The sequence below is a fragment of the Panthera pardus genome, unplaced genomic scaffold (assembly GCF_024362965.1).
Source record: "Panthera pardus isolate Hobbes unplaced genomic scaffold, ASM2436296v1 HiC_scaffold_3, whole genome shotgun sequence".
Taxonomy (NCBI): domain Eukaryota; kingdom Metazoa; phylum Chordata; class Mammalia; order Carnivora; family Felidae; genus Panthera; species Panthera pardus.
Window position 1 is genome coordinate 34,989,648 of NW_026526876.1, and position 21,561 is coordinate 35,011,208.

Consider the following 21,561-nt stretch of genomic DNA (forward strand, 5'->3'; position numbering starts at 1 on the left):
GGGAGAAAGGAAGGAGACGTGGCTGGGGACAGGCACCGGGGACCCCAGCTGCAGGGTCAGGTTTTATTTCCTAAACTGGATGGTGGAGACATGGGTGTTCATTACATTAGTCTTTAAACTTTTTGCGTGATCGAAAAATTACACATTTAAACATAATTTTTTAGCAGGAAAGAATGATTGAGATAAATAGGATATTTACAAGATGCAAAAATCACCACATACAACAAAGAGAAGAAATATATTATCTTTTTCATGGAGAGATCTGGCAATCCCTCCTGGACAAACTCAGCCATCACTGATAGGAACCAACCTGACGTTATTTGCCTCCCGGTACAATGGTATTAACAGCATCACCTATAAAGTATTCTTCTCTACGGGTGCCTGGGTGGCTCAGTGGATTGAGCATCCAACTCTTGATCTGGGCTCAGGTTATGATCTTGCGGTTTGTGGGATTAAGCCCTGCGTCAGGCTTTGTGCTGAGCGTGGAGCCTATTGGGGCTCTCTCTGTCTCTCTCTGTCTCTCTCTCTCTCTCTCTCTCTCTCCCTCCCTCTCTCCCTGCTCCTTCCCCCACCCCCAAATAAATAAATAAACTTTTTTTAAAAAGTATTTTTTTCTAGAATATTTAAGCTCCAGAAAACCACTATAAGGAATGTTCGCTAATTTGGGAGCTAAATTGTCCAATTTGGGAGCCACTAGCCACTTGTAGCTATTAAACAATTAAAATGTGACTAGTCTAGCTTGACATATGCTGTTAAATATAAAATTAACACCAGGTTTCAAAGACTTAATATAAAAAAAGTAAAATAGCTCAGTATTTTCATATCAATTACATGTTAAAATAACATTGTTTTGTATATATTGAGTTAAATAGAATATATTATTGAAATTAATTTGCCTGTTCTTACTTTTTAAGTGTAACTACTAGAAAAATGTAAATTACATTAGAGGGGATGAAAGTATAAGGGAACAAGAGCATGGGGAAACAGAGAAGTCAAGAATCTGGGACATTTTACAAGACATCTCTCCTAGACTTTGAAAAGTCAATGTTGTTGGAAAAAAAGAAAAGAGCTGTTTTAAATTAAAAGAAACGAGATATAAGAACCCAATGCACTGCTGGGCCTTGATTGGATCAGAATCCCCCCACCTTAAAAAAAAAAGAAAAAAGATTTAGATTTAATTAAAAAAAGTTTTTAAGTAATCTCTAGCCCCAACGTGGGGCTTGAACTCATGACCCCAAGACCAAGAGTCACATGCCCCACTGACTGAGCCAGCTAGGCACCTCCAGGATTTCTTTTTTTAAGTGTTTTGTTTTGGTAAGTTCTACACCCAATGTGGGGCTTGAACTCACAACCTTGAGATTAAGAGTCCCATGCTCTACTGACTGAGCCAGCCAGGCACCCCTCTTTTTTTTAGGTTTTTAAAAAGAGATTTTTCAGACAACCTGGGAAAATCAAATAGAGACTGAATATTAGATGATATCTGAGAACTACTGCTGGCTTTCTTAGGTGTGATAATGCTGTGGTGGATATGCGGGAAATTGTCCTTATTCTTAGGAAGTTTCCACTGAGGCTTTTAGGAGTGAAATGATATTAATGTTTGCAACTTACTTTCAAGTAGCTTGGCAAAAGAAAGCGTGTGTGTGTGTGTGTGTGTGTGTGTGTGTGTGTGTAGAGAGAAAGGGAGAGGAAGTGGGAAAGAGACAACAAAAGCCAATTAGCAAAATGGTAATTGTAGAATCTAGAAAGTTTCAAGGCTATTCACTGTACTAATCTTTAAACTTTTCTGTGTTTAAGATGATTCATGATGGAAAGTTGGGGAAACAAGACAAAATAAAAAAGGAAGGAATGGGAGATGAGGAGGTGGAGACCATCCTTTGCAGCAGTTTGGCCTTGAACTGCCAAGTAAGAGAGGGAATAAGCTGGAGCAAGCACGTAGGGTCAAGAGAGTGCTTTTTAAAAATGGGGAGACGAGGGGTGCCTGGGTGGCTCAGCTGGTTAAGCGGCCGACTTCGGCTCAGGTCATGATCTCGCGGTCCATGAGTTCGAGCCCCGCGTCAGGCTCTGTGCTGACAGCTCAGAGCCTGGAGCCTGTTTCAGATTCTGTGTCTCCCTCTCTCTGACCCTCCCCCGTTCATGCTCTGTCTCTCTCGGTCTCAAAAATAAATAAACGTTAAAAAAAAAAAAATTTTTTTAAAAATGGGGAGATGAGAGGGTTTAAATGCTAAGTGGGAAAGAGTCAGCAGAAAGAGGAGCATGAAAGATACAAGCTATTCTGGTCAAACTTCTGACTCATGCCTGGGGATAGACCAACCATGTGAGAGATTCAGTACACCCCAAGAAATGTTCTACCCTCCTCCTAGCCCCAAGCTTCAGGAGAAAGAAATCGGTGGTGACACCTAGTGGATTCAAAGGGCACTGTTGAAATTCTTCACTCCTCTCTCTACACCTCCTCAAGAGGGCATCTCATGCTGGTCTTGTGACCACTCCAAATCATTTTCACCCTTTTGTTCACTGCTAGACCAGCCTACGATGTGCAATGCTACTAAGTAAGTTCGTCCTCTCCCCTCTCAGTCCACAGTAGACCTTGGCCACGTCTCTTGTCTCGGCCACTCTCCCCACAAGGAAGCAGAATTCAGACAGGGTGAGGAAGGGACCAGAAAGGATATATGTCCCCCACACCCCAGTCACCCAGCTCCAGTCAAGTGGCCACTGCAGCCCTGATGAGTGCAAGATGACCATTTCTCAGTTATTCAAGCTCTGGGGATTGTGCAGAGCTTAAACTGTGGTCTCCGGAGTCAGAATAACTGGATTCAAATTCTTGCTAGCTGTGACTTGGCCTTTCTGTGCCTGTGATGCTAAACTTCTCATGACCTTGGTTCTCATCTGGAAAGTGACGCTGATAGAGCCAACCTATTTGTTGGGAAGATTAATTGAGAGAAGGCACATAAAGTCAAGCACAGTGAGTGGCAAAGGACACCGTTCCAAGTGTCAGTTCTTATCATCACCCCTGAAAGAGAGCAGATGACTGATGGCTCTGGAGGTGGCCAAGATGGGGATAAGGAGAATAGCCCACACCACTTTCTCTGCCCTCCCTGGGGGTAGAAGAGCAGGGACAGAAAGGACTGGTCCCTATGATCCTGCACCAGGGCATGGAGTCCTTGAGGGTGCGACCAGTACCCTTTAAAGAGGGCAGAACCTGTCCAGCCCCCATATGTCTGGCTTCCCTTGTAACCAGTCCAGCAGGGCAGAGGCAGCTCTCAGTGCCTCCCAGTGCCTCATCCCTGACTTCCCACTTTTGCACTTTGGCCATCAAACCTGCTTCAAGGCCTAAGTCATCATTCTCAAGAAGTTTTCTTTTATTGTCCCCACCACTACCTCCCCCCCCCCCATCCTCAGACCAGTAGTGAATCTCTTTAGCTCAATTCCTAGAGCATTTATCATCTTGTGTTCTGTCCACTCTTACTGCTCCTATTTCAACCAACCTAATTTATTAATTCAGCAAATATGTATTGAGCGTCTTCTCTGTGCCAGGTACTGTTCTTGGCTCTGGATAGCAAACAAGACACTCATGGAGCTAACATCCTTGTAGGGGAGTGGGCGCAAAGAAAATACACAGAGAATATATATGATGTCAGGGAGTGATGAGTGCCTTGACTATACAGGGGGTAGGGGACAGAGTGGGGGTGGGTGAGATGGAAACAGAGTGGTCAGGAAAGGCTCGGAGAAGAGCAAAGGTGATTCCCTGAGACGGGAATGAGTCTTAGGGTTTTTAAGGAACAGTAAAGCAGTCAGTGTGGCTGCAGTGGGGTAAGAGGAGAGGGGGCAGGAGATGGGGTCGGAGAGGGAGAATTTTGATTCTTAATGCGTTATTGGAAACAGGAGTGTTACAATCTGAATTGTTTTAGCCGAGATGTAACAAACCTACAGTTATTGCCTAAATCTCACAATTGAGTGAACACACACACATAACCACCCCCCAGGTCAAGATACAGAACATTCTTGGAGCGCCTGGGTAGCTCAGTCAGTTAAGTGTCCGACTCTTGGTTTCAGCTCAGGTCACGATCTCATGGTTTTGTGGGTTCAAGCCCACACTGGACTCCACGCTGACACTGCAGAGCCTGCTTGGGATTCTCTGTCTCCCTTTCTCTCTGCCCCTCCCCCACGTGCACTGTCTCTGCCTCTCTCAAAATAAATAAATTTAAATTTTTAAAAATATAAAACATTTTTATCACCACAAAGGGCTTCCTCATGCCCCTTCCCAGTCAATACTCTCTCCCATCCCCATCAAGTAACCACTATTTTTACTTCTATCCCCATAGATTAATTGGGTCTATTCTTGAATTTCTCTTAAGTGGAATCCTACCGTTTGTAGTCTTATGTGTGTGGCTTCTTTTACTCAGCATTACATCTGTGAGTGAGGCTCCTTCATGCAGGTTGTAGTTGTTCTTTTTTATTGCTACGTAGTATTCCGTTGTAATAGTATACCGCAATTGATTTATCCATTCACCTGCTGAAGGACATTCTGGCTTCTTCCAGTTTCACGGTCATTAATAAAACTGCTATTGATCACTGTTGGATGTGTCTTTCACTGGACATCAAGCACTGATTTCTCTTGGGAGTGGAAATTCTAGGTCATAGGTTAGGTGTACATTTAGTCTTTGTAAGCACTGCCAAGCAGGTTTCCAAAGTAGCTGTGCCAATTCACACTCCCCACCAACAGCATATAAAGGTTCCAGTTGCTCCACACCCTTGCTGATACTGGTATTACCACTTTTTAAAAGTGTAGTCATTCATGATCTGATGCAGGTTTTTAGCAGAGCAACCTGGCTGCACTCTGAGAACCAAGTGGTGGGATTAGGGTTGGGTTGGGCAGAGGAAGCTGAGACACCAGACAGGAGGCTAGTGTGGGTCAAGACCCACAAATGGTTTGCACTAGATGGTAATAGAGGAGTCAGAGAAGTGGATCAATCAGGACGTGTCCTGGAATTGTAGCAGGAGAGACTGGTTGATGAGTGAGGGAGGGATGAGAAGGAGGCATCAGGGCGAGGCCTGCATCCTTGCCTTGAAAACCTGGGTGGATGAGAGGACCGTTTTCTAAGATGCAGGAGAGAGGGAATAACAGATGTGGGCCAAGGGAAGGCCAAGGACTCATGGGTAGCTGTCTGAATATGTCATCTGCTGGAGCTTAGGCCATCCTTAGAGCACTAAGGCTCTAGATGCCCCCCATCCTAGTATAACTGGCAGACACTGGTTGTGTGAATGGCATGTGCTGTCTGGGTAGCGGCTGGGGGAATGTGCATGCATGCTGTCTGCAGTGACAGATCTGAGTTAGGGGCCCAGTTCTGCCCCCTCGCTCGCCTGTAACTTGGACCTTATGCTAGGATTCCATCTTCCACCTTATGGTGGTAGAATTTAACAAGATCCCACGTCTAGGGCACCTGGAACATGGAAGAACTCAAACTTCCACTCTTCCAAGTTCCAGACACTATGTGGCAAGTCTTAAGAGGCTGGCACTTTTCCCTCATCCACATTTTAAAAGTCTTTCCAGACTTTCCAGACTGAGAACAGCCCTGCTGAGGGGCCCAGCACACTGAGAGGCGGTCCCCTCTCCCCTCCCTCACCCTCTCCCTCAGAGAAACAGAGTGGAGAACAGCAAGCAGCTTGATTCATAGACTTTATCAGCTTTTTCTCCAGCCAGCGGCTTCTGCAGACAACCGAGCCTGTACGGTACACACGGTTCACTCTGGCAAAGCTGGGGAGCAGCGGGGCAGGCATCACGGCTGGGGGCAGGAAGCAGCTAAGACTGGACCAGTGGGCCCCAGTGCTTGAGGAGGGTTGTGGGAGCTTCGAGAGAAGGCTGCTGCGTGGGGTCAGGAGGAGGGCGGCCCAGGGAGAGGAGGGCGCGTGTTAAACTGCAGGGAGGAAGCAGGGAGCGGGAGGGGGGCCTATGGTCACCGTCCTTGGGGGATGGAGGCGGTGGGACACAGTGCCAGTGTATATATGGGGGATGAGGGGTCCATAGACATCTTTTGTGGCAGGAACGAGACAGACCACTGTATAAAAGGGACTGTACAACATAACCTATGATACAATGTTTACATATGATACAAGGCTCTTTCCCTCTTTGAGTTTTAAAAAATAAATTTACAATTCCAGAGCTTTTGGTAAAAAATATATACAGCCTCAGAGCAGGAGCAGCAGCTGTTTTTGCTGTTGCTGCTGCTGCCTCTTCAGAAGAGAAAGAGGTGGCGCCAGAAAGGAGGGTGAGGCTGTGCCAGGGAACCTCACCCGGTAGCTGCCAGGAGCCCTGCGCCCCTCAGCCCTGGAGGCCCGTGTGGGAGAGGGAGGGGAGACAGAGAGGTATTAAAGGCATCACCACAGTCCAGTGTGGCCTTTACGGTCTCAGCCATTCCCTCCCCTCACTTCTGTGGGCTACCTGCCCAGGGACAGGGGTCTGTCCCACCCCAGCTCTGATGGGGAGGACCAAGGGGGAGTCAACACAGGGAGGAGGATAGAGACCATGTTGTTGGTGTCCCTCAGAAGAGCCAGAAGGAGGGGGCTGACAGCTCCCTTCTTAGCAGTAAGACACCCCAAAAGAAGGAGTGTGGGCAGTAAACACCCCCAACTCCTGATACCACCACGTCCCACCCCGCAATGCAGAGGGAGTGTCCTGTAGGCAGCTTAGGCCTGTGTTTCCCTGAGCATCTCTTACCCTCTCACCAGAGCCCACCCAGAGACCTTGGGGAGGCGTGAGTGGAGGACTCCCAAGGGCTGACAGGTAACCCCTTCCCCCTCGCTGCTGCCCCCTGCCCCACGAGCAGCTTCACCCACAGGCTTGGGCACATGGGGCAGCACAAGGAGCTGAGCAGGGAGTGGTGGGGGTGGGGACAGCACCCCGCACCATCACAGGGCCAAGTAGACCAGGGTAGCACCAAACAGAAGGACCCCTGCTACACACAACACCCTCCCTCAGTTACAGATGCGCTGCTGCTTCTTAAAGGGGACAGGTGCACACACACACGCGCGCGCGCACACACACACACACAGACACAAGGGCAATATAATATTCCAGGAGGGGTGCATCCAGGGGTCCCAGCCCTGACCAGGGAGAAGCCGGCCACGGGTGGAGAGGAAGGCTGCCAATCCCTTCCACAGTTCCGCTCTGTCTCACAGACAACGTGGGCAGCTTTCCTGTCTGCGTGGGAGGAGGAGGTTGGAAGCTCCATCTCTGGAACAGACCTCAATGAGAGGGGGCAGAGGAAGGAGTGTTCTGCCCCCCATCCCTGCGAGGGCAGGACCCAGCAGAGTGCGGTTTTGGCTTGAAGGAGCAAGGGGGAGAGGACTTCAGCAGGATGAACAGGCTTATGAGCCCAGTGGTAAGTCCATCCGACTCTTTCCTGAGGGGCAGGAAGTTGCTCCAAGGGAAAGATGTCAGAGGTGGGTTGGGATAGCGTGCAAAGTGCTTGAGTGCCAGGTGCCCAAGGACCCTGGTGGGGCACTGACCAGAACCTCTGTTCTCACTGACTATTAGCCTCCAGCTTGTAGGAGAGCTCGAAGAGGAGGTTCTGGTTGTCGATGACCTGGAACTGGCGCACATAGGCCTTGGTCTGCAGGTGATGGGGGGATGCCTCCATATCCAGGCCTGGAGGTGTGACAAGAGAGAGGCCTTCAGGCTCCCAGCCTCCCTTCTTGCTCTACATGCCTACCAGCCAGAGAAGAGGGGTGTGGATTGGGACAGGAGGGTCCCTAGAGAGGCCAAAGAGAGGATGGAGAGCTGACAAGTTTAAGGAAATAAAGAATTGAGGACGGTCTCCTCCCGGAATCCTCCCGCTCAGTCAAAGCTCTACCTGTAAAGCTCTTAGAAGCCTGGGTACTCACAAAGGGGCCGGCTCCGGTATTTGCGGATTGTCCTCACCTTTTCAGCCACTGAATGCTGGGAGATGACAAGAAATGAGCCCTAAAAAGGGTACAGAAAGATGCTCCCCCCCTCTTATGCTCCCCCTGGTCTATTCTCCAACTCTGCTGGTTTGATTCCACTCCCTCCAGGGTCTAATTCTGGAGGGTCTCTGAAGAACCAAAGAAGGGGTGTAATGGGGCCGGTGAGGGAAGGTAGAGTTGCCCGCCCCCCCCCCCCCCAGCTCCCTGTCAGCTTTGTGGCCTGTGGGCGTGTTGCCACAGCAATGGCAGCAGGGACGGTCAGGAGTCTGTCAGGCAAGCTGGGCACCAAGAAGGAAGGTTGCTGTCTTTAGGGGGCTGCCAGGATGCGGGGAGGGGGCTGGGGGTGGGGGGAAGGATGCCAGCCCCTGCTCCCGGGCCAGGGTAGGCCGTACCACTCACCAGCTTCTCAATGTTCACCAAACCATCGACAAGAGTCTTACTCCCCTCATGCAGGAAAGTCAGGTCTAGGGGAGGGAAGAGAAGCAAATGTGAGGAAGAAGAGAGGAGGTCCAAAGGGCCCTTCCCCTCCCCCACGACCCCTCAGTGCGGGGCTCCTCTCCAGTGGGCATTCAGAGCTAAGTGACAGTGGTTGATAGCCGGAACTGGGGCACAGAGACTGTGGCCAGAAGAGCATGGGATTGACTCTCACCTTTGAGGATCAGAGGCACAAAGGGAATCACAGGAGGTTTCATCTTGGAGATGACTTCTCGGTAGCTTTTGTGGTTCCTGCAGGGGTCCTGGCATTCCGCAGAAGAGAGGTTAGGGGACACATAGTCCCAGTGTACCTCAAAGATGCCCCCTACTCCTCCCTCATCCCCCTGCCCTAGATCCATCTCTGATCAGAGAGAGGTATGTATGGGTGTCTAGCTGGGGGTGAGATGGGGAGGAGCTTGACTGTCCTCCCCTCACCTCCAAGGCAAACAGGGCAGCAATCCACCCACCCTTCCCCCTCCCAGCATGCCAGGGGAAGGGTCTTGGGCACTAAAAACCTTAAAGGCAAGCTTGAGGAGGAAGGTTTGTGGGAACAGAGGGTCTCTGGGGTGCAAGCCCAGGGGCAGATAAAAGAGCTGAACCCACTCACTGTCAGGTTCTCAAATTTGCGGAACAAATTCTTGAATTTCCCGGGCAGCTTCTGCAGAGAGTTTGAAGGAAGGAGAAGGAATGTCAGACTGGAGCTCCTTGCGTTTCAGGGCAGCTCTGGCTAATCCCCAGGTGTCAGAGGGGGAAAGGGCCCGGCTATCTTGCAAGGGACTGACAAGCTGGTCTGGTGGGTAGGGAAATAGAATCAGCCCGTAGTGAGGTCTGGGGAGCTTGAAGCAGCCCGGAGGAATGAATTATTCTGGGGAATTCGAGCCTCTGCGTTGGCACTGCCACGCACAAGGGGCCTCACTGAGCGCTGGCTGGAATCCAGCATCCAAGTCTGAGACCTGGCCTGGGCTGCCTGCCCCCCTCTCCGGCGGGGATTCCGTCTTTTTACTAATTTGCACAAGGACAGGGTGCATTAACCTAGCGGCGTGCCCCGGGCCTGGATCTGCCAGAAGAGGGCGCCTCCTTCCGCCTGGCACAAAGGCTCCCTAAGGGCCAGCCGCACCGCGGGAGGCAGCACCGGGGTGAGCCCGGCAGGCCAAGATCCCCCGAGCCGGGCCAGCCCAGGCGGGAGGAGAGGAAAGGGCAGCCATGCATCACCTCCCAGGTGAGCCGCAGGCGGCTGACAGCGGCGTTGTCCAGCCCCATGACCACGGCGTAGAAGGACAGCAGGTCCTGGTTCTGCTTGCAGCTGCGGGGGTGGGAGGAGAGGTCAGCGCGAGGTGGGGGGAAGGGGGTGGTCTCCGCGCTCCCCCTCCGCGGGCTGGCCGCACTCACATGGCCGCGATCTTGAGGAACTTCTTCAGCAGCTGCGCGCGCTTGCCCGGGGCCTCGCACAGCAACACCTCGGTGGCCACCCAGTGCGTGACCTCGCTGCAGCGCTGCAGCAGCAGCTCCAGGTTGGCCGTCTCCCGGCGGCCGCGCTCCCCGTGGAACACGTAGTCCACGAATTCCAGCTGCACCCACGTCAGCGTGGCGGAGGGGCCGCCGGGGCGTGGGGGGTGTGCGTGGGCGGGAGGCGGAGTGGACCCGAGGAGGCAAAGGCAGGAGGGCAGGGGTAGGAGGGGTGGAAAATAGAAGAAGCCGGGACAAGACGGGATGCAACAGAAATGGGGGAAGAGGGGAAGCACCATTAATAATACTCTCCCATCTACTGAGCGCTTATTTGGTGCCAGGTCCTCGAACCATCTGATAGACAGTATCGTCACTGCCTTAATTTCTCTCTTTAGTAGAGAATATTTTAAAGATACCTTATCTGGTTAGACCCACTTTACTAAGGACTCTCACTTTGCTGCTTTTTTCAGATTGGAGACGTAAGGCTTAGAGGGTCTGGGGGTGAATTGCCCGAGGGCACCCCGCCAGCCACCTTCTAATGCAAAGTTCAGCTGCACACATGGCCCGTCTCCAGGACCCCACGTTGGCACATTTCTCCCTCCAGGCCCCCAGCCCAGCACCGCCTTCAGTCCCCACCTCGTGCACACATCGAAACAGCTCCCAGTGGAAGGCAGTAAGGTGGTTGGCGACGTCCTCAGGCTCCACTCGGTGGATCTCTGTGTCTCCAGGGGAGACCTGGATCTCCTCGGGGAGGGGCATCTGGTGACAGGCAGGGACACAGGGGCTGGGCTCCACTCTGGGCTTGTGAGTTTCTGCCCCATAGTCCCTCTGGGCCCTCACTCCCAGCCAACGCCTTGTGACGGAGTTCTTACCAGCGCCTCATAGCTGTCGCGGGTGCAGGCAAACAGGTGACTGTTGATGCCCAGCGTGGTGAAGACACAGTCTTCAGTCGGCTGGAGAAGGACCTTCTCTGCAGGAGAACGAGCTGTTCTGCCTCAGCCCTGACTATCTGCACCCTCACACACCCCAGCCACTGTCGCCATCCCGTCTAGAAACTCCTAACCCTGCATGGACACATTCTAGACGAATGGGACTGCTGTTATCACCAGTTTGTGCCACATTCATCTGAAATTTTCAAATAATGATTTCCTCGGCATTCATCACCTTCTTTTACCCCCCAACATTCTTCCACAGCTCTTCTGTCAATTCTATCATCCCCATGATACTGGAATATTTTTTCCCTTGCCTCAGAGGAAAATAGGATTCTGGCTACATTGCAGGCTCTCTGCCTTCCCACAGGGATTGGAGGCCCACCCTGTGTTTTAGCCTCAAAAACGTAGCCTCCAGGAGGTTAAAGAACCAGATCCCAAGATGAGTAAGAGGCAAGCACCTAGATCAGAATCCAAGTGTCTTGGGCCAGTGCTTTCCAAACTTTAATGTGCATAGGAATCACCTGGGAATCTTGTTAAAATGCTCATTCTGAGTCAGCAGGTCTGGTGGGGTCTGAGGTGCTGCAGTTTTAATAAGCTCCCAGGTGATGCTCATGTGGCTGGCCCCAGGACCACACTTCAAGTAGCCAGGGCCTAGAATTTGTCTTTAGCCATGCCCCAGAGCCCTGGGCAGGTGAGTTTCTCCTCTCCTGCCTGCTCCCCCCCTCACCCACCCCTCAGCCCAGCTCTTCCTGAGCCTCACCTCCGGAGGAAGCCACAGCTACCAGGATGAGCGAGTCCTCACGCCCTGCAGGCTCCTCTGAGTACTGCAATTTCTCTGTCACAGAACCCAGAATGTCCTGCACTGACGCTGAGAGGCGGCTGCGTATGGTCACGTAAGAGTGGTCAGGCATGTAGACCCGGCAGAAGACTGGGCAGAGACAGGAAGGTGGGTTTTCATTAGAAGGCAGAATGGCAGTGCTGGCATCGTCCCCTCCAGGGCACCTCTGTTCCCCATCCCATCTCACCCCTAACCCTAAATTGATTGGCTTCTGAAAAAGATGCTGGAAACAGGACAGGTTCTACAACACAAGGAGAATGCCCCAAATCCAGAGACCCCAGAGGGCCCTCTGAGCCACCCTGGAAGCTCTGCCCCTCTTAGTGCCCCCACTCACTCTCATCAGAGCCCCGGAAGGCCACTCGGGTCTGCAGACAAGAGTCTATCCGGCGGAAGTGGCGGAACAGTGGCTTCACCTGCTTGCTGGGCGGCTGGCTTTCCTCTGGGATCCTGACATGGACACAGCTGGGCGTCAGGAAGTCCTGCCAGGCATATGGAGCGCCAGGCAGGCAACATCAAGCAGGGACATCAGAACTGAGTCAAGGATGCACCAGTACCAGGTTCAGAAAGTGATGAAGGAGGTCAGAAGAGAGACAATGAACAGCATGGGACAACAGTCCAAGTGACCCAGATCAAATGCCACCTCTTTCATGAATTCTTCTCTGATCTACCCCACCCACCAGGAAAGGTCACTTTTCGGCTTTAACTGCCGTAGGACACTGGGCTAATATTTGTTTACGTTCGTATCTTATCTCTTCTACAAGACTGAGAGCGTTTGAAGGCTGGGCTTAGTTCTTCCTGAAATTTTTTTTTCACCCCACAGGCCTAGCACACTACTTGGCACATGATAGGTGTAGGTCATCTGCTGTTTGCTGAATTTTGCTGACAAGAACTTCACAGCCTGGGAGGAGACAGATGTGTATACAGCTACTTCTAACACGAGGCAGGAGGTGTTAGGTGATATAACAAAGGTACAAGGAGAGTTCTGTTGGTATGAGGCAGGGAGAACTTTCATCAACAAGATGGCATTTGGGTTGCCTGGGTGGCTCAGTCAGTTAAGCGTCCGACTTCGGCTCAAGTCATGATCTTATGGTTCATGGGTTCGAGCCTGTTTGGGATCCTCTGTCCCCTGTTTTCTCTGCCCCTCCCCTGCTCGTGCTCTGTCTCTCTCTCAAAAATTAAAATAATAAAAACATTTTTAAAAATTAAAAAAAAAAACAAGAAGATGGCATTTGAGGGACACCTGGGTGGTTCAGTCGGTTAAGCATCTGACTTCGGCTCAGGTCATGATCTCATGGTTCGTGAGTTTGAGCCTTACATCGGGCTCGCTGCTGTTAGCTCAGAGCCCACCTCAGATCCGCTGTCCCCCTCTCTCTCTGCCCCTCCCCCATTCGTGCTGGCGCGTACGCTTTCTCTCTCTCAAAAAAATGAATAAACATTAAAAAAAAAAAAAAGATGGCACCTGACTTGGGCCTTGAAGGACAACAGAAAGAGAAGTGGGTATGGGGGAGTCCTTCTGGAGTGGACCACGTAAATGATGGTAGGAAAATGGGAGAGCCCAGGAGTTCAGGGGTGTATAGGGAGTGTCATGGGGGCTGGGAAATGAGGTGGGAAGCATTGGCAGAAGGCAGAAAAGCAAGGGCGTTCATTGAACACTGTGCAAGGATGTTGCAATTTTGTCTTATAGGCAATTGGGAGCCGAGGATGTTTTTGGAATAGGAGCACGATGTCATCAAACTGGAAAGATCTCTCTGGTGTCAGCATAAGAAGGGAGAGGACACAGGGTACCTGGGTGGCTCAGTGGGTTAAGCGTCTGACTTCAGTTCAGGTCATGATCTCAAGGTTCATGAGTTTGAGCCCTGCATTGGGCTTTCTGCTGTCAGCACAGAGCCCGCTTAGGATCCTCTGTCCCGCCCTCCACCCCGCCCCCCCCCCCCCCCACTGCCCCGCCAACCGCCCCTCTCTCTGTTCCTCCCCCGCTCTCACTCTGTCTCTGTCTCTCTCTCAAAATAAATAAATATTTTTAAAAATTAATAAAATTTAGAAGAAGAAGAAGAAGAAGAAGAAGAGGAGGAGGAGGAGGAGGAGGAGGAAGAAAGGAGAGGACACAAGACCATAAGCTGAAGCCCTGGACAGGAGGCTGTGGCGATACTCCAGGTGAGAGATAATGAGGCCTAAACGGGGGTTGTGGCGGTAGGGATGGACTGGAGAGAAACTGAAGTGGTCCAAGGGATGGATGGACAGACGGACAGATGGATGGATGGATGCAATGGAGTCCTGAAGTGGGCTCACGTTGGCTCATGACAGCGGATTGTGAAATTTGGGGGCGATTCTGCCTACTGCCTTTTAAAAAGCCATTAAAAAAAAAGTTTTATAAACCTCTAGCCAAATTATTACCACAAAAGGTAGTGGCCTGTTTTACTACATTTTGCTATTGTCTGTGCTTCTGAGGTTATTTACCTCTCTTGTATTTGTGTGGTGAAAATCCTACCTAAGCCCTGCTACTGCTCCTCTCTTCTCTGCCCAACTTCACATTCGGTGACATCACGTTGGTTGCTTTAAAGCAGCCAGTGAAAGAATTTACACCATGGGAATCAGCAAAAGCTACAAATCAGGGCTTTTTTGACCCTGATGTGCTGGTTGTTAAATATGTACCAGTACACCACTGGATCAACAAAGAAACGGATGGGACAACAGACAAGGAAGCCACTGGAGGCCGTGCTTTGTGCTACCCTCCAGCAAGAGAAAGGGGCTGAAAACTAAAACCGCATTGGAGTCAAAAGGCCAGAGGCAGTCCCTGTGATAGAGGAACAAGGGGACTTCTGTCCTGTCCCCTCCCCCCAACCCATTCCCCTCACTTTAGCTCCACTGTTTCCACAAGCTGGTGCAGCCTCAGTGTGTCCTCTCGAAGGTCCTGGTAAAGGGACTCATCCTTCATAATCAGCAGGTACAGATCCTGGGGAGCAGAGGAGAGAGAAGGTGAAGGCAGGCGTGTCATCCCAAGCATCACTATCGGCAAGGGCTGGCGCAGGGTCTCCATGCCTTGGAGCACAGAACGACCGTATAAACTTAAGGCCCACAGGCATCTTCTTCCAGGTACCCAGCTTGAGGAGTATGGCTCCTTCAAAGGGGTCCCCTTCCAGAGCTAATAGCCTGCTCACCCGCCTTCTCTTCCCAGGCCCACCTTGATGATGCGGCCGGCCCCCTCTTCCTCCTGCAGCAGCCCCTGGTAGGTGTCCAGGAAATGAAGGAGCATGGCTAGACAGGCTTGCTTCCGACCCAGCCCCTCGGGGCCCTCCATGCCTCCTGCCCAAACAAAGCTGACCCCTTAGTTAAGAAAAAGCCCCAAGCAGGGAGACCTGAAGAAACTGGGAAGGGAGATGAGAGGCAGTGGTTGCTTAAGCCCTCCCAAATGCTCTCTAGGCTTGGGGCCAAGAAGAAAGGAGATCCAGGTGTCCCTGGAGCCAAGACCCCCTCATGCCTCAGCCCAGGTATTTTTCTCACAGTAGGTGTGGATGGCATCCACTCGACCACATCCATCTGACCACATCCTGCCTGTTTGAATTTCACTTGAGGATACCCTACCCAGACCCACCCAACCTCTGACTGGCCCATAACCTGGAGCTGGTAAAGGCCAATGATCCTTACCACAAACCTGACCATACCTCAGTGTAAGGCCCGGTGTTTCTAAGAGAGCCTATGGTATTCTACTCAGTGGCCTGACATTTACAATTAGATCCTAAAATAACTCAGCAAGAGGCCCTATGCTTACATGAGACCCTATGAATAGCTCAGCCAGTGGCTTGTCTCTAGCAGACCTTACTAAAGCACAGCCGTGACCTGATGTTTACATCGGACCCTATAATAACTCACTGGGCAACCAGATGTTTAGAGCAGCAATCCAGTGGGGGAGAGAGGCATTCTTAATAGAATAATAACACCTTACACTTGCACAGGGCTCTGCAGTCTCCAAAGCACTCCCACATCTACTATCAGATTGATCTCCACAGCAGCCCCATAGGTAGGCAGGGCAGGTGCTATTTACCCCCTTTTTACAGAAGAGGAAACTGAGGCTTTAGGAGGTTAAGTGGTCTGCCCAAGGTCACGCAGCTGCTGAGTAAAACCCCTGGAATTGAAACCCAGGTGTATTTTCTAGGGAAGAGTGGAGGCCCTGACATCACACATTGGGTAGGGGGCGTGGCTTCCTCCCGACCTCCCCTTTTGCAGGCTCCATAAAAGGATATTACTGGTGTAGCTCCTGCAGAAATTTCTCCGTGGGGAGGAAGAGAGAATGGGTGAGGACGATGTCATCCAGCAGGATATCTGTAGAGATCAATTGGCACCACTGATGTCAGGCGGGCACTTGTAGGGCCCGACTGGACACTCACTACCCTCCCCCCACCGCCGCCTCCTAGAGTGAGTTCTCCTTAGCCAGGCTGGAGCCCTGGCCACCTGCCCCGTCATGCTCTGCACAAGCGCGCACGCACACGTGTGAAGGTTCTGGGCAGCCGCTGCGGGGGTGGGGTTGGCAGCTGCCAAGGCAGCTGGAGGGAAGGAGGGGGCGCCCTTGGTCACGCCCACTTCTCTTCAATGGATGTGGGAAGCTGGTCAGATAATATAGCAAACTTGAGATCTGCCCGAAAAAAAGAGGTAGACCACAGAAGTGTCTCTAGACAAAAAGAACTTCCAAACTGAGGTTAGAGTCAGTGGTGTGTGTGTGTGTGTTGTGTGTGTGTGTGTGTGTGTGTGTGTGTGTGTGTGTGTTCATCCCTCCTGCCCTCCCTACTCTCTACCTAACAACTTTGAGTTCCAACTAGGCAGGTGAGAACCAGCCCCATTAAAAGGGAGAGGGAGTGACTGCCATCTCTTTGATCCCAAAAGCCTTTAAGAAGAAACCCTGTGTCCCCCAGATGCCCAGAGACAGAAGGGTTAATGATGGAAGGGTGGAGGGGAGTGGCTCTCACCACCCTTTTCCCCTCCACACCCCCATCTGGGCCTGGCTCAGCCAGTCAGCCAGGTACAAGGTCGCCCTGACTTGCAGCCAGCCCTGGGGTGGGGCAGGGCAGCCTGGCACACACAGACAAGCAGGGCGCAGGGAGGGAGCCAGGTGTCCTCACCAGGACAGGTTAGGGCCAGGTCCCCAGACACTGCCCCCAGACAAAACCAAGGCTTCTGAGTCCCTTGGCTCACCATGCCCTGGCCTCTGATTCAAGCCATGAAGGTGGAGGAGGAGAACCAACACAAGATCCTCTATTTTAACTACTGCATTTCACAAATGAGAAACTGAGGCCCAGAGTTGGGAGGGACTTGCCTGGAGCTGGAATAGGAACCCAGACTCCTGAGTCTTTGTTCTTTTCTCGATCTGCCTGAGGTAACCAGAGTGTCGGGGTAGAGCACGGTGGGGCTGCTTAGATGTTTGTGAGCCTTTGGCTGATTTGGGAATAACTTCTGTAAGTCCCCCTCACCTCCCACACACCCTGGGAAAAAGCCAAGATGGCTTGAGAACATTGGTTATATTGGAGAATATCAGAGTGGTAGGTTAAACTAATTCTCATTTACTAACTGGTTCCCCAAACCAGTTACTCTGGGGATCTAGCTTGCCAGCCCAGATAATAGGATGACAAGCAACCCAAGAGTCCTTTCCCAGGGGAGACCAGGCACAGTGTGTGGCACCAGGCCCCTGTGGAAGGGGAAAGACAGTTTCTCCCTTTTCCTCTTTGCCCAGCTACCTTGCTATGCTCTTAAAGTGAGGCTGAGAGCCCCAGCCCCGACCTCCGGCCCCAGGGATGGTGACAAGGAATAGGGATGCCCAGCATCGTTCCTATCTATCTCACAGGAGAGCTCAGCCAGAGCAAAGGAAGAGGAACATGGGGCAGAGTGGGGGAGATGCTGCTATGGGGGCTACAGTTTGGCGTCTGTCTCTTCCAAGCCAGGCTCTGGTCCAATGCACAGCCTCCCCAGGGAATGTGTCATAGAGACACAGGGTGTGTGGTGTAGGCGGGAAGTTATGGTTAGGAGAGCTGTGTGTGTCTGATATTTTTCTAATTAAATCCAAAAGGTGTCAGCTCCCCAGGGCAACGACAGCTGAGCCAAGGAGAGGGCCCAGGTCTTGAAAAGAATCTAGGGGGTGGGGGATGGAGTCCCATTCCACATGCCTAGGTCCAGGCTCCCTACAGAGGTCTGAGAGCAAAGTGTGAAACCCCCACCTTGAGGCCCTCAACCAGGGCTCCCCACCCTCAGACCTTGCTGGGCTTAGTGAAATACTGAGAGGCAGACTTAAAGACCCACCAGGCTTTTACCTCCACCACCAACCGGCAATTTGGGGTCTCGGTTTCCTCAAAGTTCCCTTAGTAGGGGTGCTGGTGGGGAGTGGTGAAATAGTATCATCGTTTAGGGAATAAGCTTCTCAGGGTGTGGCTATTATTTTTTAAAGAGGCCGTATGCTGAGGCCTACCTTGGGAAGGGCAGGAGTTGGTGGAGCTCAGAATCCCCTCCATGCTGCAGGGTCCTGCTGTCTGTCTGCCCAGCCACCTCTCCCCCAGCAAACACCTTCTGAGTCAGCCCCCAACTAGAATGCCTCCTTCCCCCTCAAGCTGCTAAGGACAATGCATCCCTTTGCCGGGCCAAAAGGCAGCTTGGGCCTTGCGCCTGTCTGGCATTGCCCCACTGAGTGGGCCAGCCTGTGCTCAGGTGTTTCTAGACAGAAGCAGGGACTCCGGGAACATCTCTCAGGTCTCGGGCAGCACCTCTTGGAGTGAGGGGTGTGAAGCACGGTGTGTTCTGGGCAGCTTCCATCTTAGGGTGTCAGGCCTTAATTTGGGGCCACAGAAGGAGGTAGTCAACCTCAGGGACCCATGAGAGTCTGTGGGTAGAATGTCCAGGGGAAAGGAAGGGTGGCTTGAGGTTCGGAGAAAGAGTTCGCCTTCTTCTCCAGCCAGTGGGTGAGGCTGCTACAGGGAGGAAGGTGGCACAGCCACTTCCCTTCTGCAGAAGGGTCTGTTCCTCCCCTAGGCCGCTGCCCCACTTCAGCTGACCGCTCGGCCCCACACCGAGGCTCCCGCCATGGCGCCACCCCCACTCTCCAAGGGCAAGGAAGAAGAACCGGGTAACAACCCCCAACTCCGGGATGGAGGAGACTTACCTGAGGCGGCGCTGTCCCTGGTGGCCCCTCCAGCGAGCCGCTCCAGAACCCGGTTCAGAAGATGCTCCGGCCGCTCGGGGGCGCCCAGGGGGGCCCAGGGCGGGGAAGTCAGGGGCTCGCCGGGGGACAGCTCGTCAGAGGAGTACGAGGAAGGCGAGCGCAGGGGTCCCCCCACCCCGAGCGGCCCGGGCCCTGGCACCTCCTCAAGCTGCAGCCAACAGGGCCCCCCGCTGCCGAGCTCCTCTGCGACCCCCGCCGGCTCGCCCCCTTCCTCTTCAGGGGGCGGCTCTAGCCCCGGCTCGGCGGGGGGCTCCCGGAGGAAAGCGGGGAGCAGCAGGCGAGACACGCTCTGACGCCGCTGCAGCGGCCGCAGTCCCCCGGCTGGACCGCCGCCCCCACCAGGTCCCCCGCCCCCGCCAGGCCCACCGCAGCTCCCCGGACCCCCGCCGGGACCTCCCGCCACCGTTCGCCCCGCCAGCTGCGACGTCTGCTTCTTCAAAAATTTCTCCAGTGGCTTCATGCCCCCCCCCGCCCCTCTCCTTGGGGCCGCCGGAGGACCCAGGTGTCCCAGGCGCGGGCGGGGGGGGGGGGGGGGCGGGGACACGATGCTCAGAGCCGGAGGGGCAGAGCGGAGGGCCGTGCCAGGCGCCGGACTGGGGGCCAGAGGAGCCCGAGGCTCGCTGGCCGGGGTCCAGTGGCCAGTGGCCCGGGGAGGTGCCAGAGGGAAGGAGTGTCCGCTGTTAGTGGCCCCCCATGCCGGTTGCAGCTGGCACGCGGCCCAGAGGGTGGATAGGCTGCGGGGCCAGTGCCCGGGGCTCTGCGCTCCTGGGCCGGGCTGCGGCGGCAGAGACAGCGGGCGGAGCGCAAAGCTGAGAGAGGACGCGGCGGCGGCGGCGGCGGCGGCTGCGCTCCTGGCCAGGGGGGAAGGTGGCAGAACTGAGACCGCGCCCCCTCTTCCAGTCTCCGCCCAGTCCCCGCCCCTGCCCCTCCTGGCCCGTCCCCTGGCCCGCGCGAGGCTTGAACTTGGGCGCTGGGGCTGGCCGCGAGGGAAATAGTGAAGGGCTGAATGGGATTGGCTTCAGAGCAGATGCAGAAATTAAGGGCAAAGGTGATGGAGTGATTTAGCAATGGAGAGAGATTCCTGGCTTGGGGGCTTACAGGGGCTCTTAGTTTCATTTCAAAGAAGTAGGGCAGGCCTGTGGCCTGCAGACTTGGGACTTGTACTCAGGTGAGACCTACAAAGATTGCTGGTTGGGTGTCCATCACCCTCAACCCCGACACTATGCTCTGTTGCTATATTTGTGATTTTATCTTCCTTCTATAAGAAGGGCTGGGAAGGCCTGAAGTGGATTGGCATTGGCACTGGGGGCGGTGCCCATCTGCCCTTTCTGGTAGGGCACAATAGGTGGTGAAGGCCTGGCTTGTGAGAGGCAGGTGCTGGCAGGCAGGTAGGAGCCAGGCAAGGAGCAGCAGCAGGTTGTGGCAGGTCTAGTTGGGGTGAGGAAAAGAGACGGGAGGCAGAGGGGAGGAGACAAGGAGCACAAGGGCACCTGAACCCAGCCGGCAGCAGGAGAAAGCAGGACTGTGGAGATGAGTGACAAGCTCCAGAACGCCAGCCAATATCACTTAGTGTAGACCCCCTCCAGGGTGGACATAGCCATGGAGTAGGGCAAGTGGTGCCAATTTGCACTCTAAATGATCTTTATTCCTGATGCCTGTGCCTGGAGCATTCTGTCCCTAAAGATACACTGCCCCAGAAGGAGGTGGGTATAGAGAAACACTCAGTGTAAACACATCAAGGTTAAAGTAACAAGGTGGGGGAGCGGCACCAGGTTCCAGAGAGATTGAAGCTCCTTGGACAATGCCCCACCCCTGTTTACCGTGCAGGGACCAGGCAGGGACAGGAATGCCAAAGGCTGGGAGTGGTGGTTGAACTGCAGGGTGTGTACTCCACACGTGTCACCGTGTGTGCATATCTGGTCCTATGTGTGCTAGAGCATGTGTTTACAGAATTAAAGCTTTGCATACCCATCTGTTTGTGGATTTCAAAAGGGAACAGTAAAAGGGAAAGAGTAGTTTTGGCTAAAAAGCTGGAATAGAGATCCGAGTATCAGCTTTCTGGGCTCCCTTTATTGGATACCCCACTATCCCTGGGGTTAAGAGGAGAAACTGGCTGGAGTGGCTAAGAGCTCCCCAGGCATTTTGTGAACCAAATAAGAAGAGGAGAGGGCTCCACTCCGAGCACATGCCACAGTTACCAGATTAAGCTGGTTGCCTTGGTAACCTCCTCTCTGGGCAGGATTTGGGATTGTCAGTTAGGAAGGGGAAAGATTTGGGGAGTGTGGAGGGTGTGGGGGCTGGAAATAAAGGAGGCAGAGACACTTCTGGAAACTGAAAGCTTGGGGAGCAGGACCCCAGCACCCCTGCAACTACTCAAGGATATCAGGCAGCAACGGAGTTCAAGGACTTGAATGAGGAAGGAAAGCCAGCATGAAGTGAGTCATGGCCCTCCTAGAAGAGTGGTTCTCACCCCAAGTGCACATTGGAATCCAGGGGAACTCAACAATACTGATGCCCAGGCCACAGTCCAAATCAATTACATCTTTGAGGTGAGGCTGAGGTTTATGGTATTTTTTAAAAGATCCCCAAGTGGTGCTCACTTTGGCAGCACATATAGCAAACCTGGGATGATACAGAGATTAGCATGGTCCCTGTACAAGGATGCCACATAGAAGATCCCCACGTGATTCAAACAGCCATGGTTGAGAATCACTGCCCTAGAGGGACAGCCCAAG

The 21,561-nt window shown here is 53.1% G+C and overlaps 1 protein-coding gene, 1 long non-coding RNA gene and 1 pseudogene across 2 annotated transcripts; 2 read left to right on the forward strand and 1 right to left on the reverse strand.

The window, feature by feature from the left end:
- Positions 1 to 5,661: 5,661 nt before the first annotated feature.
- On the reverse strand, positions 5,662 to 19,684 carry RAPGEFL1 (Rap guanine nucleotide exchange factor like 1). The gene is made up of 15 exons (XM_053892833.1): positions 18,767 to 19,684; positions 15,870 to 15,948; positions 14,810 to 14,945; positions 14,484 to 14,581; positions 11,963 to 12,075; positions 11,551 to 11,718; positions 10,731 to 10,828; positions 10,495 to 10,617; positions 9,802 to 9,980; positions 9,625 to 9,715; positions 9,020 to 9,070; positions 8,588 to 8,675; positions 8,338 to 8,402; positions 7,879 to 7,933; positions 5,662 to 7,642 (listed from the first exon to the last, which is right to left on the reverse strand). Exons 1-15 carry the CDS (start codon positions 19,284 to 19,286, stop codon positions 7,518 to 7,520), a joined length of 1,989 nt encoding a protein of 662 aa, XP_053748808.1. The 5' UTR covers positions 19,287 to 19,684; the 3' UTR covers positions 5,662 to 7,517.
- On the forward strand, positions 8,302 to 11,018 carry LOC128774235 (uncharacterized). Its single transcript, XR_008418748.1, has 2 exons — positions 8,302 to 9,631; positions 10,329 to 11,018. It is a non-coding gene; the product is annotated as an uncharacterized LOC128774235 (long non-coding RNA).
- A 1,734-nt stretch (positions 19,685 to 21,418) lies between the features above and the next one.
- On the forward strand, positions 21,419 to 21,515 carry LOC128774336 (U6 spliceosomal RNA; annotated as a pseudogene).
- Positions 21,516 to 21,561: the final 46 nt, after the last annotated feature.

Excerpts from the sequence above, each read along its gene's own strand:
- RAPGEFL1 (XM_053892833.1), bottom strand. The coding sequence starts at position 19,286 with ATGAAGCCACTGGAGAAATTTTTGAAGAAGCAGACGTCGCAGCTGGCG. Across the intron at positions 14,582-14,809 it reads GGGCCGGCCGCATCATCAAG|GATCTGTACCTGCTGATTAT; the intron begins GTGGGCCTGGGA and ends TCTGCTCCCCAG. Across the intron at positions 9,716-9,801 it reads TTCCTCAAGATCGCGGCCAT|CTGCAAGCAGAACCAGGACC; the intron begins GTGAGTGCGGCC and ends CCACCCCCGCAG.